Source organism: Heloderma suspectum, chromosome 1 (assembly GCF_057233095.1).
Source record: "Heloderma suspectum isolate Gila_16-S chromosome 1, 16-S_ref, whole genome shotgun sequence".
In the NCBI taxonomy this organism is placed as follows: Eukaryota; Metazoa; Chordata; class Lepidosauria; order Squamata; family Helodermatidae; genus Heloderma; species Heloderma suspectum.
Window position 1 is genome coordinate 283,985,478 of NC_139458.1, and position 17,669 is coordinate 284,003,146.

General features: G+C 42.3%; 1 protein-coding gene across 1 annotated transcript in view; it reads right to left on the bottom strand.

Annotated features, from left to right (window-relative positions):
• CSMD1 (CUB and Sushi multiple domains 1) overlaps nt 1-17,669 on the bottom strand; it is a 1,446,416-nt gene that overhangs the window by 70,161 nt on the left and 1,358,586 nt on the right. The window contains exons 53-55 of the mRNA XM_084811779.1: nt 14,848-15,021; nt 9,933-10,106; nt 1,747-1,935 (exon numbers count right to left, since the gene is read on the bottom strand). Coding sequence (XP_084667905.1) covers nt 1,747-1,935; nt 9,933-10,106; nt 14,848-15,021 — 537 coding nt within the window. The remainder of the gene's footprint in view (nt 1-1,746; nt 1,936-9,932; nt 10,107-14,847; nt 15,022-17,669) is intronic.

Consider the following 17,669-nt stretch of genomic DNA (forward strand, 5'->3'; position numbering starts at 1 on the left):
GATGGGGGAAAGGTTTTAAAACAGTTTCAGAAGGTAACTATAAAAACAATAAGGCTATGAAAACAACGAGAAAAATGCATTCATACACATTATTTGCTTACTTAAGCCAAGTCCTAATAATAAAACAATTTCTTTCAGTTCATCCTAGTTCTTTGGCAGCACAGCTTCCAGGCTTCTTACTTTCAGCACAGCCTCCTTTGCTCCTGGACCCTAGGTCCTCTGCCACTCTCTGTCTTGGCTTCTTGTTCTTTCTTCTCATTTCTAGCTCTTGGGATTGACTGACTGAATGCTTGTCAGCTTCACCTTGGCACACGATTAGTGCTTTCATTCCTAAATGTGTTGCTCTACTTTTTTATGTTTTTATGTTCTGTGGGTTGAAGTTTTTTACATTTTGATTTGTACACTGCCTTGAGAATCTTTGACAAAAAGGCAGAAATACTTTAAATAAATAAATCATAAGAACTCCCCCTTTCAATCCCTGAGCCAATCAGAAAGGCAGTAGCTTTTTGCTATGTTTCTGGTTCTCACAGTAAGGTTTCTTTCTGCTCATTTCCAAGGTTGCTTTAGGAAATAGTGGTGGTTGTTCCCATAGGCATAACAGAACAAGGGGAGGCACAGCAGCAGTTTTGGATACTGTTCATTAAAGAGAAAACTGGATCCTATTCCTATCTGTGAATTTCTTAAGGTGGCCCACAGGATGGAGCAGATCCGCATTCCCACTAACTATAATAGACTAAAGGACAAAACAGGCATTACTTCAAGCCTGTATGTAGCAGCTACATCTTTTTTTTCTTTTCATTTTCTTTTCATAGGTGCAGGGCCCCCAATCTGGAATCTAAAAGCTCCCATATCCACACATTAGGGTCCCAATACAGATAAGGCCTTCTGCACCTACTCCAGAGCAAAAACGTGGGATGGGGGACATAGATACAAATTTAAAGTGATGCCATTTTTGGCTCTCAAAATCATGCCTGACGAGTTGTACTTCTACTACTCTTCCTGACTTCCAGCCCAGGTGACTCTTACAAAGCCATATTAGCAAACTAAAATCTTAACTATGCAACCTAAACCAGAGCCTATAAAAATCTAAATCTTTAAAAATAAAGACACACAGGTCAGAAATGAGCTTGCGTAAATTTTCTGCCAGAGCTCTGGATTCAAGAGGAAGAGCTATATGGAAAAATTGGACGTGTTTCACTATTCCTGGTAAAGGCTGGTGCACTGCTGCATATGCATCCTGAAGAGGCATGGGAGGAGGGCTCCACTAGACTCTTTCATGCTTGCATTGTGCCCTGGGCCCCTTGGATAGTTCCTTGATTTATATTTCTTCATTTCATAATATGAACCATAAGCTACACCCAGTGCTATGGAACACAACTGGATTTCCCTCTCCCTTCTTTGCCCCTGCAGCCTCACTGCCCTCAAAATCTACTCTGGAGCATCCCCTGCTAGATACAATGCCATATGCATTTGAAAAGTAGTATACTTTCAAGATGTGAACCACTGATGAAAAAACAGAATTATCTGTAACATAATTTACAGTGATACTATTTAGAAGGATTTTATAAGGTGAAATAGATAACCTGCTAAGGAAATTCTCCCAATACACCACAAGCTTATTAATAATATATTTGCAAAACCAACTGTTTACATGGACTCCTGTGACAACTGACATTCCTGGCTTTCTGACCCCGCCCCTCCCGGCACCTCCCCAAGCAGTATTAGTTCAATTTATTGGATACTTACACAGACATTTGGGCAATGACCTGTCCCACAAACCATTAGCTTTACAGGTCAAAGCAGAAGAACCTAGAAGATAAAATCCTTTCTTGCAGTGGTAGACCACACTGATTCCATACTTGAATGATTCAGGGAAATTCTGCTGTCCGTGACGAACGGCATTTTCCACAAAGCCTGGGTCCGAACAGTTCACCACTACAAATCAAAGATAAGGTTTCTCGCTACTGAAGACAGGAAAATGTATAGGCAAATATCCTAAGTATGCAACTAAACTCTTAAAACCACTGCCAGTAATTAATCCCAACTGCCCTTGATCCAACATTTTATTATTATGCAGTTTATCATAATCAGCCACTGAAGTTTTTTTGTTGTGGAAATAACTGAAAACATGTAAACAAATACCACCATTTCTATTACTTGATAACTGCTGCACATTTGTTTAGTATCAATGTGTGCTAGACATTAAAAAGAGCATAGAGTTGGTATGACTCCTTCCAATAAACATCAGCATAGAGAAGACTGGGGTTGAAGTAATAGTACTCAAACAGTACTCAAAGAGTTGTGGGAATAGTCTAGGAGAGAGGAAAGGCTAAAGTATTTATGGCCTGCTAGTTTAGAAGAACAATGACAGGGATACAGAGGATTTTATAATCCTCTGTGATTATGAAATAATGAACAATGTGAAGAGAGTTGGTGAAGTGAGTGGTAGAAGCAGAAATAGGGCATCTGGGAGCACATGAAGAAGCACAGAGAAAAAGATTAAGAACAGCGGATATGAGAGAAGAAACAGTCAGAAACTGGCATTCAACCTAGGCTATCTCCTGCTCAGTACCACCTTCAAAGTTGGAAAATCAACACTCCGTGAAATTTTCAGAGAGATGGTGCGAGTCCCAAATGAGGTATATTTGGCAGGTGTCATAAAGGTGGGGAATGAGAAAAAAAAATATTGAAGGTTTCTGTGAACTTGGATTTTCTCATGTGGGAGGGCCCTGCATTTGGCCCATATAAGAATCCTCACTGTGGAGGGGAGAGTTCTATAACCAAAAGTCCTTCTACAGCATGGTTTTGCAGGCAGTTGTAGATGCAAAGGCCAGGTTCATGGACATATATGCTGGTATTTCTGGAAGAAGCCATGACCTGTGAAAACAAGCTGCGCAGTGCTAGATCATCTGGTGGCAGTACTGTTGTTTAGCTATCGGTAAAAACAACCCACCATGGCTTTATTAGACCATGGGCTATCATATCATGCAAACTGGCCCTTTGACGTCAATGGAAGAGAAGCATATTGGAGTAAACTGTTTCTGCCCTCTGTTTTAGTATGCTAAGGGGAAACACACCCTTGAAAGGTTGCCTTAACTGCAGGCTACAATGATTTCAACTTGTCAATTCAACAAGGTCTGTTCTTGCTTTGTGTGTGGTTCCCACAAACTCATATATGTAACTGCTATGGATGGTGGCCATAATTAGTAGGGCTGTAACCATAAATTAAGTTGTTAGATTAACTGATGGGAAAATCCTTTAAGTAAACTAAAAAGGCATCCCCAATTAATCAGACAGTACATTTCTAATGTTAATTATTTTCAGTGTAAGTACTTATGCAAACAGCCAACTGTAGGTAACATTTTAGAAGAGGCACTCCCCCATCATTCACACGGGAGAGAATAGGCAGTATCCAATGCTGCTGCTGCACCACCAGGAATGACCACTAGCACAACAGGAAGCTAGCGCTGACTTGTGCAACCAAAACTAGCCGAAACTAATGCTTCCAGAATGGGACAAGTCAGTGGAGCTCAGAGAAGGGAGCTCCCAGATTGGCAGCATTGGATTTTGCCCACTGTATCTAAAAACTATGCTTAAGATACACACACACACACACACACACACAGATGTATGCAGATTTAATTAATAAATTAACTCATTAAAACATATCTGGCTAATCTCTTGAGTTTGCTGTATAGTGCAATGCCATGCATGTTTACCCTGAACTAAGTCCCATTGACCTGGTTTGCACAACATGAGAGGCCATCATGGGTTAATTTATCCATAGGGGCTGTTGCAGTTTTGCATTCTGCCCGCAGGCACCTGGTTTGCCATGAGTTATCTTGTCATGTGAATCCAGGTGGCAGGGGCCGTTGGAGGGTTAGACAACCCTCAAATAATCCAGGGCTTGTTTTACAGTTATTTGAGGGTACCTAACCCTCAAACAACCCCTGCCACCAGGGTTCACACAACACAACAACCCACAGCAAGCCTAGCACCTGCAGGTAAATTAACTAGGTAGGGCCGGAACCCCCTGCCTCACCCAATGCTTTGCCCACCAAACCCCTGCTACTTACTTGACCCAGTAAGCAGTGCGGGGTGAAACAATGGGGTTGTTGCGGGGGGGGGGGGTTGGCAACAGCATTGGCTATCCATTTGTCAGCTGCCAACCCAGTCTCCATGCGAGCCCCATTGTAGCACAAGATGGGGACTCTGTATTTTTCATAGATCTACTCCAGCAAACAATGGTGGCCAGGAAGGGCCATTTCAACCATATTAGAGGCCTCTAATATGGCATCAATGATCCTTTATGGCCACTGTTGTGCGCAACAGTAGATCTACAAAAAATACAGAGTCCCCATTTTGCACTAAAATGGGGCTCACATGGAGACCGTGTGGCTGCCATAAGTCCCAGCCTATCACAGGGGGTGGGGAATTCACTGAACTGGGTTTGGGGGGTGGATGGGGGGGATTTGGCAGGTTCCCGGACCCAGTTGGGTGCCCACACCATCCCTAAAATTAACCTGGCACAATGCAACAGCCCCCACAGGTAGATTAACCCACAGTGGGGTGTTGTGTCATGTGAACCAGCTCATTGTGTTGAGTGGGGGTGGGGCTTACTCCCAGTTACATGAGCATAGGACTGCAGCCTTAAACATGTGACTGCCCCAGTTATGTGTAGTTTTCCTATATACACCACAAATCCTATTCTTGTGACCACCCTCTTGGACCTCAACCCATTTCCACCACCACCTCTTAAGTTCTTATTCAGTAGGTGTCTTCCTTGATATTCATTGTAAGTATATTTTTAGTTATACACAAACTTCCAAATGCTGCAAAATGTTATTACTAGAAATAAGTTGCAAAATTGCTCCATTAGATAAAATAGAATATTCTCCCCAAAGCACTTTCACAGCTAACGGTTTGTTCAGCAAAGATATTGGATTTACTGTTGTAGTAATGACTTGTCACAACCATATGTTTTCTGACACCTTTAAAATCATTTCAGAATGCATCTATAAATAATTTGGAGGGAAACCTTTCTGTCTGAATTTCGAGATAATGGCTACATTTAGCATGCTCTTTCTAGATGAAGAGGTAATATTAGAGTAAGCAGAGACCATTGTGTTTCAAAATGCTCTTCTGCACTAAATCTACCCAGAAGCAAATTGAACTGAATTATCTAGGGAAAAAAGAGAACAATAAGAGCACTTACCTCTGAAGGCATGACATATTCAGAATATATATCAAATTTATCTGCCTGATATACTACTTCCGTGTTTCTGTCAGTATCATCTCTATAGCAAACCACATAATGTATGTGTGAAGACTATATGGGTAGTCTCTGTAGCAGACAGTTATCATACATTATTTCTTGTAAGATCTTTGCCAAAAGTTTCCAAAATCATTGAGGTCTTACTATGTTTATGCCTGGTGTCAGAGATGCATCAGGAAACTGTAAGCTTTAGAGCTTTCTTGGTAGTAGTGGCCAGTAAAGGAACTCTCTGTCAGGGGAAGTGTGCCTAAAACAACTCATTCTACACCTTCAAAAAATGAATGCTGAAAATGTCTGGTGGGCTTTTGGCCTGGTATTAGTTTAAATTATTGTTATAGATGCTGTGGCTGAGTAAGGATCTGATTTTACAATCCTTGCCTTGGATGTTGTAAACAGATTTATTGAGGTTGTTGCTTGTATTATATTTCTATGAATTATAATTGCAATATTACAATCTTGCAAATAATCAGGAGATATCACCCATGTTGATTTACTCAGCTCAGTCTTTCCCATCACCCTCTGTGCACTTCTTCCTTTCCCATTCCCAGCGTGAAGGACGGGAGCTACTAGTACTCTCTTTCATTACCACCACCACCCATGCACTCCTGTACACAGCTGCTAGAAGACATAGAGGATCCAGGAGGAACAGGGGCCATTCATTTAATTTATTGTATTTTTTTCATCTTATCCTTCCTTCAAGAAGTTCAGCATGGTGGGCCATATCCTCACAAATGGAGCCTTGAAATGAAAAGTTCCATTATTGAGGAAACACATGGGATGGTTTCTCTTGCATGCCTCTTCTTCAGTCCACACCCTTGCCTCACAAATGAAGGAGGAGAGAGACTGCCCAGCATGCAGCCTTCAGAGGGAAGACTCTTTTCTTGTGGACTTTGGATGCAGTGCATACAGCAGATGGAGGAGAGAAGAAGCTAGGGATGTCACGGGAGTCTGCTCAGTCTGGTTGGGTCTCGAGCTGGGCAATTTCTTGCCGGTTCGGCCCCCGAGACACCAGTCCACAGATCCCCGCACTTGCCCAACTCAGCGGGTGCCGAGTCAGGCAAGTGCAGGGATCCCTTCTTGCGCATGAGCTGCCATTTTGTGTAAAACTGGCAGCTCAGCTATTTACGAAAATCGCCATTTGCATAAAATGGCAGCCATAAATAGACCAGTTACGCCTGTACTTTTGCATAAACTGGTCTAATTAGACCAGTTACGCCTGTACTTTTGCATAAATGGAGCTATTTACGGCTACCATTTTACGCAAATGGCGATTTCTGTAAATAGCTGAGCTGCCATTTCAACACAAAATGGCAGCTTGTGGGATGGGGGAAGCAGAGGGCGAGGCAGGCTTTGATGAGTTCGCTCATCCCTAGAAGCTTCCAGCATTACAGTGGGAACTGAACACATACAGGATTATCTTGTCTGTCACTGGAGGCAAATATTGCCTAAGGGACCAGGCAAGTGGTTATTTTCAAGCCTGATACTAGAGAAGATTAGATACATTTAAGGGTACTATGGAAACAAGATAATAAAATGAGGCCTGAATTTAAGCTTGTTGGAAGATAGAGCTGTCCTAGCTAATAGCTCTGATTGCCCATCACCTAAGGGACCCAGCTGTAAGTCAAGACAAGTAGAAGGAGATTGCTTTGTCCCAATGAAAGCTGCCAAGGGTTGCATGGGAAATGATTCTGAATTTAGTATGTTGAGCAAGAGAGACAGAGAGAGAGGAAGGAAGGAAGGAAGGAAGGAAGGAAGGAAGGAAGGAAGGAAGGAAAGAAAGAAAGAAAGAAAGAAAGAAGCATTTTATTTGTTTAAAAGGTATTCAAATCATTGTCACATAATCAGGGTACATAACAAACTCCTAAAAATAAAAACATGAGAGGAAAATATAAACATTCTCACTTTTTCTAACAAAAGAAAGCTCCTCCAAAGACCTTAATGGCACAATAGAGAAAGGAACTCCCCATGCATTCCTTCATTTCTAACAGTGTCTGAAATTTGTAAAATTTTGCTACTGCAGCATTTTTGCAGCAGCTTCCTTTTTCTTATTACACATGTCCAAAGCGCATTTGCTTTCATTAACTTGAAGCTTTTTGTTGCTGGCAAGTCCTGCTTTTAAAATTTTTAAACAGACTCTCTTGGATTTAAGGATGCCAGGACCCATTTCAAACCTTGCAATCCTATTCACGCTTAACTGGGAGTAAGTTCCATTGAACTCAGTGGTGCTTACCTCTGGGCAGACATGTATACAATTGCACTGCACGTGTTCTAAAATGTTTAAACTACCAATAAAGGGAACCTTTTCTTGCACAAGAGAGAAGCATTTGAAATACTAACAAGAGAAAGGTAAGGATTAGTGTGGATTTCTCTGTCAGATGATGATTGCAAGAATCACACAACAGACTATCATTTAAAACTTTCAGCAGGTAACAGATTTCACCAGCTTTTTGACTACATTCAGGCAGTAGCCACCAAAAGAAGAAAGTGCTTCCTGGGGTGTTTGGTGACATCAGAATAGGGCTGTGCAAATCTACCCTTAGAAAGTACTTTCACACCTCAAAACACTGTCATCAGATTGGTCCAATCAGTAGGAATCCTGAGGCTGACTTTGAGATATCTGATTTCCATAAACTGGGAGGTAGGAAGGGGGACAATAATCCTATTACAGTCAGTCACATTTGCTCTCTTGGACTCCACATTCGAGCAGATCATGACTGATCTACCATTTTTTAAACTAAATGCTACTGCAGAGGGCTGCTACTTTTTAAGTTGGCATTTAAAATTGTTGTTATAGTTTTTGTGGCATGACAAGGTTGTTTTTAACTTTTTCCTATGTTTTTATTTGATTCTGGTTTGCATTTTTTCAATTTTTTATAAACTCCCTTGGTTGACTTCAGAAAGGCAGTATATAAATGCAATAAATGAATAATATATATACTTTGATAATGGATGCAGCTGCGCTGTGTGTTTTATTTTTTCTTCCTGTGTAATTTTTCTTACCTAAATGCTATCTTCCCCTGCTGCCTTTTGCTTCAGGAGGGTGAAATATTAGCATGATTCAGGGACCTATATATTTTCCTGAAGAGCAAATAGCAACTTGAGAAAGGTGATTTAGACAGTGATCCTGACCTGTACTCACCTGGGAGTAAGCACACTGAACTGACTGGGCTTCCTTCTGAGTAGACATGTATCGGATTGTGCTGTTAGATTAGGAAAATGGTGCAGGGGTAAGGATTTAATGTCCCAGCCTCCCTCTTTGCTTCCCTAATCAAATTAACAGGCTTTGCTGCTGCATTTAGTAAAACAGGTCTGGAGATCAATCATGGCATAACACATATAATTTGGCCCTTACATTTCTGAATGAACTCAAACACCCTTAACTATTCAAGTACCATCTTACTTAATTTACACAGGAAATTGGCCTCCAGAAGTCTTTGTGAAACTGATCACCATTTTTATGCTATGTGGAAATTCTCTTGAGGGCAAGGTAAATAGTCTGGGCGATATTCAAAAGAGTGCTAATGCCCCCACCGATTCTTTTTTCACCCCGCTGATTCCCTTGTGCAAATGGGACCCACCACTTACACAATCAAGATTTAGCACTTCCTAGAGGTAGCCTTGAAATGAGAGGAAATTTGTTTCTGGAGTGGGACAGGTCAGAGGAGTTTCCTTATGTGAGCTTTGCTGACCTGCCCTGTTCCAGAAATGAGCATTTCCACTCATTTGGGGTTGTCCCCGGAAATGCTAAATCCCTGTTCAATAAGTGGTGGATATCACTCGTGGAAGGAATTCAGCAGGGTGTAAAAGAATTGGGGAGGGCATAAGTGCTCTGTTGGATACTGCTCCTTGATTTTATCTTCACTGTAGCTGAGTGAAGGCACACAATAGCTACATGTGCCAGTCATTATTATCATCATACTGTTTATATTATACTAGACGTTGTACAATTATTTTTTTAAGGGCCCATAATTTCTAAGATGTTAAGGATGGGAAGAAGATACACTGATTGTGGTACAGGGACATGGTACTGGCAGCAGGGATGTGTGAATCAGCAAAATTCGAGCTCACTGAAGTCCTCCGAATTCCATTTCAAAACTCAGATTGCAAGCTTCTTTCTTTTCTTTTTGCATGAAAATCCATATGTATTTTTGTATATATTTTTCTGTGCATATTTTTCCAAATGTATGCATCAATGGTGCACATCTTTGAAATGTACGCATTCTTCTCCTATTGATTAAAGCACATTTATGTACATTTCTCAAAGGTATGCATTTTTCATGCACACTTTTCAAATGTACATATGCTGTTGAACACTATTCTTTTGGTCCATGAATCACGTTGCAAACTCAGAAATGTACTGATTTCAACTGCAGATTGCATCTGAATCTGTGCTCAGTCTGGAAGGTGTACTGTAAACTGGATAAATCCTGATTTTTTTTTAAAAAATAACTTTAACTAATTTCTCATTCATCCCTAACTGGGAGGATAGGAGAAAAACAAAAGCAGCATATTGCTTTTGTACTGTTTTCCTTCTATTTAAGAAAGTGTTCAGTTCTTACAGTTCCAGGTTTCCAGTTTTACTCAAAAGGACGGTAGGAAGGTTTCCAACTGCATCACATGATAAGAAGGAGCAGCTGCATAGCATTTTCTTTCTTACCTCGGCAAGTAGGTAAGGAGCTGCTCCATTGTCCATTGCTCCGGCATTGTGCTCGGGAGACACCCTGAAGTACATATCCAGTATTGCATGTGAAGTTGACAACATCATTTAAATTGAACTCACTGCCATTGGTCACACCATGTGCAGGGTTTCCAGGATGGCCACATGTGATTGCTGTTGAAAGAAAACACAGAACAGATTGTAAACCTATGGCAGGGAGTTGTCTTAACCACTACAAGAAGTTATATTCTCCTGTGCCATGACCCAGAAATCTCAAATCTGTTATGGATGGAGAGGTCAGACATACACAGGACTACCGTGCCTGCAAAGGCTGCCCCATTGATTTCAAAGGAGGAGACAGACTATACCTGCAAAAGGATGTACTCATGGAATTGCTGCATCTACTAAGGTAAATGGGAAAGCTGACATACCTAAGAACCCAGTTTGCAAGAACACAGAGATCCAGATTACAATACTTGATATAGCTATTTTCTACAAGGGTAAGATATACAAGATGGTCTCGCAGCTTAATTTTAAAAATTAATTTGAAATGGCAGTAATTCAGCTGTTTTTGGATCAGAATGCATTTGTTCTCTAAAATGTGAAAATGGAAGTTCGGAGACCATCTCTCTCTGTGTGCATCTATGGTTCAACATCATGCCAATTTTTTACCACCATAAATGGGGGTTGAAATGACCAGAAAGGTCAAGTATTAATACCTGATGCATGATGGCTTATACAAATGAGAGCCAGTTTGTGGGATGCTGCATATGCAAGAAGTGGCCTCCACATGGATACTGTACATAGGGATGTACGAAAGTCACTTACCTTTCGCGGATTATGTTGATGGGGGGGAGGCGTTCCATCCCTCCCCCCGGAATCCTCTGCGGCCGGCTGTGCTCCGTGGCAGCTCCGTGGAGCAGCCGGCGAGGCCCAGCCAGGCCAGAGCCGTCCGTAGCCGGATTTCCGGCCATGGAGGGCTCTGGGAAAAAAACAAACAGCGTACGTAAATGGCGGCTATGGCCGCCGCCATTTGCATTCCTTATTTTTGCCATCTTAATCTACATAAGTAGATTATGTAGACTTACGTAGACTAAGACAGCCCAAAATAAGGAACGCAAATGGCGGCGGCCGTAGCCACCATTTGTGTACGCATTTTTTTTTTTTTTTTACCCAGAGCCCTCCACGGCTGGAAATCCGGCTGCTGACAGCCCTGGCCTGGGCCTGGCCAGCTGCTCCATGTAGCCGCCATGGAGCACAGCCGGCCGTCGAGGATTCCGGGGGGGGAGGACCGGATCGCCTTCCCCCCCATCGAGGATTCTGGGGGGAGGGACGGAATGCCTCCCCCACCCCCATGAACAGAATCCGCAAAAAGGTAAATGACTTTAATACATCCCTACATATGACTGGAGTGTGGAATTCTTGTCAAAACTCTAGCCTGGCTATAAGAGGGAACAGAATGCATATGTGATGCTGCACAGACACCATAAGGGAAACTGGGATGTCATTTTTTGGCTATTCCCTCTCTCCCCCCGCAGCCTCTTCCAACACCTCACACAATATTCTAAAGGGTCCCCAACTCTTTGGAACAGATTTGCTAGGGTTGGGGCTTGCAAGGGGGAAGGAGAATCATCGAAAATCACCTCCCTCCTATTTCTGCTGATGGAAGCCTCCACTGGATCAATGAGCATTCCATCAGTGGAGTGATACCAATTGCCTGCAACCCTGTATGTATAGTTAGTCATACATCTGAAAGATCAGAACACTTACCAGGTTATAAAAAATGAAAACTTCCCAGTTTAGTGACAACAAATTTTTTTAAAAGGAAATGGATGAGTGCAAAGGAGACCATTTCTTAAAACTAGAAATTAGGAGTGCATTTAATATATAGCCAACAGAACTACTTTTTGACTGCAATTTAGGAGTTTACTAGAAATATTTTTACACAAAAGAATTAGGAACATAAGAACTCTCTTGCTGGAACAGATCCAGATTCTATTCTAGCATTCTCTATCCAGAAGTGGAACTGTACAAGCAGATAAGATAGCAATGGCTGTCCTGTATTATTGCTTATAATGGTAATTTGGTAACCAGAAGCATAGTGCCTTGGAGTATGGAGATTCCATTTTTAGCTATCATAACTGATAGCTACTGGGAGCGCAGTTGTCCCAAGTGTTCTGAATTTGCCTAATAACACGTTTAGGGTTTCATTAGTTGACACTTTCTTCACCATGAATCCTATAAGTCAGTGAGCTGTCAGAAGAGATTATATGTGGTATGTTGCTGTTGCAATGTAAAATTGAAATTGTCTGTACAAATTGTGATTGTGAAGGACACTTGTGTTTAGATTATTGTCCTTTTCAGCAAATGCATATTCCAGTCAGTCAGCTCCTGTTTACACCCCTCATTACTCTTGACAGATGCTGCTTTTTTGTGATGCCTTCCAGAAACAAAAGGTCTCAGCCCTTATGTCTAGTCTTACCACATCATCATTATTGTTGTCACACATTGCCAACCTCTTGACAGATCAACACTTTGCAACTGTTGTGTTTGCAACTCAGACAAATATTGCAGCTCCAATGCTTTTTGTATTTTCTATTTCTTTAGTAGCCGTTATACAAGAACCCCATTGAAATTACTGCATATTATTTCTAATATCCAGATGTTGAGACCATGTCATTATAACATTCATGGCTCATGTATAAACATGGCCTTAACTGAGTCCAATGTGATAAAATGATTCATCACTTTCAAGTCTGGTTATAGCTATGCCGTAGCACCAGTGAAGTATGATCAACATTTAAAAGCCTTGCAAAGTTAAAATGCAGCACTACAGCATAATAAGAACAGATGTAGGACAAAACATAAAACTCAAGAAATCCTGAAACGTGGCATAATTATTACAATGCAGGCAACAGGATTACAAGATAAAAGGCTGAGAATGCTGCAAGGTAATTACATCTTTCAAGATAAATTGAAGCAAAAAATCTTCAGTTACATAATTGGCAAGTGGCTAAGGTTTTAGGTTGAAATATTATACACACTGCCCTGGACGTAAGTCCCACTGAACTCAATGAGACATAGTTCCATGAAAGTTACAGGATTGTGCTATTAATTAGCTATTTAGATATCCATTGAGAAAGGAAGGTGTGATATCATGCAAGCTCTATCTTACTCTAAATACTAGGTCTGCTAGAGTAAAAACAGAGTAATGGTGCAAGTACATCTAATTTGGGGTGGATTTGGACCTGAATCACCCAAATCTTCTAGTTCAGGATGAGTATATTCCAACTATCATTCACATTACTACAGATCAGAACATTCCTGTTGCCAGTTAATTATAGTTATTAATATTTATCTCCAAATGTCCAAAATCTTAAAATAAAACCATGAAAGAACAAGGAATCAACCATTCTTGACTAACAAAATGGTGCCATTTAAGGGTATGAAAAAATGTTTTTACACAGGTGCATTTTCACACAAAGAAATGCTAAGGGCATGCAGAATTATACAGTTCAAAATCAGATCAGATTAGTTTTTCAGTACCAGTATTAAGTCTTCCTCATTTGCACACAAAGTGAGAAACATGTACTGATAAATCAAAACATGCTACTGAACTGGCTATTTAAAATAAATAAATATTGCTTTCAAATCTCACGAGATGATTATTTAATGCATTGTGCGTAAAAAAGGATACAAAATCATTAAAGCAGATTAACAGCAAGTAGTAAGTATAAATTACACTCTGGTCTAACATGTCTATTATTTAAACGTATTAAAGTGACATGATCTAATCCCACCAGAGTAGTTTGAAACGCAATAATGAACATTTCAGCAATGAAATTGTAGCTTGTATAAGATCTATAAGTATTTATATAGCATTTTTCCTTAAGAGCTCAAAGTGTTTCACATATATTTAGGGATGGCACAGGCATCCGGTTGGGGCTCGAAGCTGCCAGCTGGGCCCTCTGGATGCCAGTCCGAAGACCCCAGCACTTGCCCAACTCAGCACGTGCTGAGTCAGGCAAGCAGGTGGGTGCCCGGTCTCTCAGCCAGCTGCCTGTCGTTGTTACTGCTGTAGCAGGCACATGGGGGGAGAATGGAGCTCCTCTTCTCCTCTTCCCACCCCTGCTACAGCGGCGATGGGGACAGGCAGGTCATCATTATATGTAAATGTAAGAGACTTGCATAAAACAACCAGCCTGTCACCGCTGCCACCTCCGCTGTAGCAGGGACGAGAGGGGAAGTATCTCAGGCTGCTCGCCAAGCCCTCCAGGGCTCGTACAGCCCAGCTTGTGAGGGCGGTGGCAGTGGGGACTCGCTAGTGCCCGTACTTGGCAGGCACAAGTGAGTCCGTCCATATATTATGCCAGTAAGCCATACAATAAACATGTAAGGTAGATAAGTATGATTGTCTCCATAATGACAGATGGTGGTTCTTACCCAAAGAGTATATGTGTGAGCCAGGATTTGAACTGGGTTCTTCCAGTTCATAGTTTATGCTCAGAACATCTATACTACACTAGCTCTGGGTTATTAGGTAGCACAAATGCAATAGTGTATCACTGCCTTATTCTCTTTAAGATGTTTGAAAACTGTAGTAAAAAATTCAATGATCAGGCCAATCACATGTTATGGCTTTGTATTGCAGGAGAGCACAGGAGCAGATTTCAGGGCCTAGATTTCAGGTCATGTCTTGTACACGAAGTGGAGCCACTTCCAAGTTTGTTGCTAATGCAACAGCAGCCATCAATGCTATCATGCCAATGCTTTCTCCCTTGACCCTGAATTTTAGTGCTCTGCAAAACTGCTGTGTTTGGTCACTAGTTATTGCTTATCACTGTTACCTGTCTAAGTGATTATTAGCTTGCTGTTGCTTTGAACATAATAGGTCAGAAGAAAACGTGTTACTTACAGACACAAACTGGTGTTTGCCCAGACCACTTATGATCTTGCAAGCATATCCGGACTGAAGTACCAACAAGCCGAAAACCAGGATTACACTGGTATACCACAGTGTCACGGTAACTAAAACCATCTCCGCTAATGTGTCCATTTACAATTGGATCTGGAGAACCACAGTGTCCAGCTAAAATAAGAGAGGGAAAGAGGGGGAGAAACCGAATAAAAGAGCAGGTACAACAAGAAGACACAGATGTGAAAATTCACTTAAACTCATATAGAAGTTGATCATGAATAAGAATAATACTAAACAAAAAGATTACCTTAAATTCTCATAACCTCATGTGATTTATCTGCCAAACTGAAAGCATTGCTATTGATCCATTCATCTTTTATTTATTGTCCTTCCTCCAACCAACATATCTGAATGTATTAAAATATGAGGCTCAGCCCCTTTATACAGACTGCAAGGCTGTTCTGTAACAGTGATGGTAAGTCACATTGGAGGAGCTCTGAAAAATGGACATTGGCCCTAATCATGAATTTCTGTTCTCAGAGCCTCATGAAGGAAGGGCCTTCCTTCACTCCGGGATGGCACTTCCTTCTGGAGCACATAGGCAGGGCCACATTGTTGCTTCTTCCATGGGAACAGCCACCCAAATCTCGAAGACAATGCTGGCAGAGCAGAGAATGCCTCCTCATGTCCCTACTAGAAGGGAAGGAAAACAGAGAAATTACGCCAAGGGTGTAACAATGGAAACAAGTGAAACACAGCCCCCCATAATTATGGGGAACATGGACCAAACTGAAAGGGCAGGACAGGCAGGGACATCAATCCCAGCAGTCCCTAGCTACCTCCCCACTTGTGCGGTGGCAGCAGAAGCTGTAACCCACATCAAATCCTACACTAACAGAAATAATACTGGTGCCTGAAGAAGGTGGAAGGAATGCCCTCCATGAGGCTCTGAGAACAGAAATGCATGGTTGGTAAGGCCAATTTCCGTTTTCTTCAGAGGCTCATGGAGGGCACTCCTTTACTTCGGGACATAGTCAAGTGGTAAATCAGGAGGGCAGGATCAAAGGGACAGTACTGTCACCTTCTGCAAAACTTTTCATCCAGACACTACATACTGAGATAAATTATGTAAATACCTATGTAAATATTTACGTAAATATTTGGGTATTTTCTTGCACGATGGGGAAAAAAAAAGATATCTGCATCTGTCTGTGGGCAGATGATGGAACAAAAGGCATCTGACAATCCGCAGAACACAGACGGAGAGGATTTTATACAGTCCATACATCCCTACATAGGACCACCTTATCATCATGAAAGATGCACCGTTGAGGTTCTGCTGACAGCACCCCCAGCTTTGAGGCCAAGCAGGCCGATGTAATAGCCACCAGAAACACCGTTTTAAGTGTGAGTAGTTTCACAGAGCATGTGGGCATGGATTCCAAGGGATTCTCTATGAGCACAGGCAGAACCCAATTAAGGTTCTAGATAGGGAACCAATGAACCATGGGGTGGGGATTAAGGAGGGTAACCCCCCTTAGGAATCTTTTCTGATGTGGATGGATGGAAAATGCCAGCCAGCCCTCACGCCCCAAAATACTATTCAGTACTGCTGCTTGCCGTTTAATGGTGTGAGTGCTGAGGCCTTTGTCCAATCCCACCCAGAGGTATCCAGGACCTCCCAAATTCCTCCCAGGGAAGGGGAATTCCCCTTGCCCTTGCACCACTTCAGGAACGCCTTCCATGCAGTGTTATAGACCCTGCTGGTGGAGCTCTGACTAGATGCCAATAAGGTTGGAGTTGGTTCATAGCCATCTTTCCAAGAAGTACTCTTCTCTGGTGGCTTGGAAGACCAATTCCAAATAGGTTTGAATCCTCCTGAAGGGCGATTTCTGTTCTTATTGGGGTGAAAGGATAACTTGCTTCGATTTGCATTCTTCCTTTTTGCCACTGGAAGTGCTTTTTTCTTGTCTTCTGTCTCCACCAGGATGGTGTACAAGGAGCCCCCAAACAGCTTGGCGCTCTCGAAGGAAGTTATCTAGTTGGGACTGTGAACCATGATCCACAGCCCAGTGACACAGCCAAATATTTATCTTGGCCAGCATGCTAGATGCCATAGCCCTGGCGTTGAATGGAAGGGCATCCCAGGAAGACTCTGCCAAAAGAGCAGCTGTGAAGGCCATTTTCTTTAGACCATCCTTATGAGGTTTGGGAGTAGTGTCTGCTCCTGCCATGTCTTCTGCTCTGGAAAAGAAGAAATTAGGGTGCATTCCTATGGGTTGCACCCTGGGTACACATAAGCCGCCAAACTTGGAGGTTTATGTGTATGCAGTGCAGAGTGGGAGGTGCCTTGTGCCTCCTGTGATGCATTTAAGTTAGATGGGTGATTTCTCCTGTTTAGCAGAGGGTTCAGGGAGGGGGAGGGAAGGAGGCTGGGGTGGCAATAGGAAAAGGCGTAAGCCAGCTGCCCTGGACTCCTCCCTTCCCTGCTCCCAGGAATGCCCCCTTTCCCCCATTTCCATGCTCTGTTTTTCCACGCGTGGAGAGGTAGCTGGCGTGATTCTCTCTGCACCAGTTACAAGGGGGAGGGGGAGGGAGTGTGGTCTCCTCGGTCCAAGCTCAGAGCCAGGAAACTGAAGAATCCTATGTCCCTCACATGCTGTCTAGGGGATATAGGATTGCTCCCTCGGTTGCTGAGGCATAGAATGCAGCCATGGATGCTTCAAAATCCTTGTGAAGAGCCACCTCCAAGCATTTGTCGCGTGGGTCCTTTGGACCCCCTTCCCCATCAGAAGTGTGGGCTGCTGCCACTGGTGCAT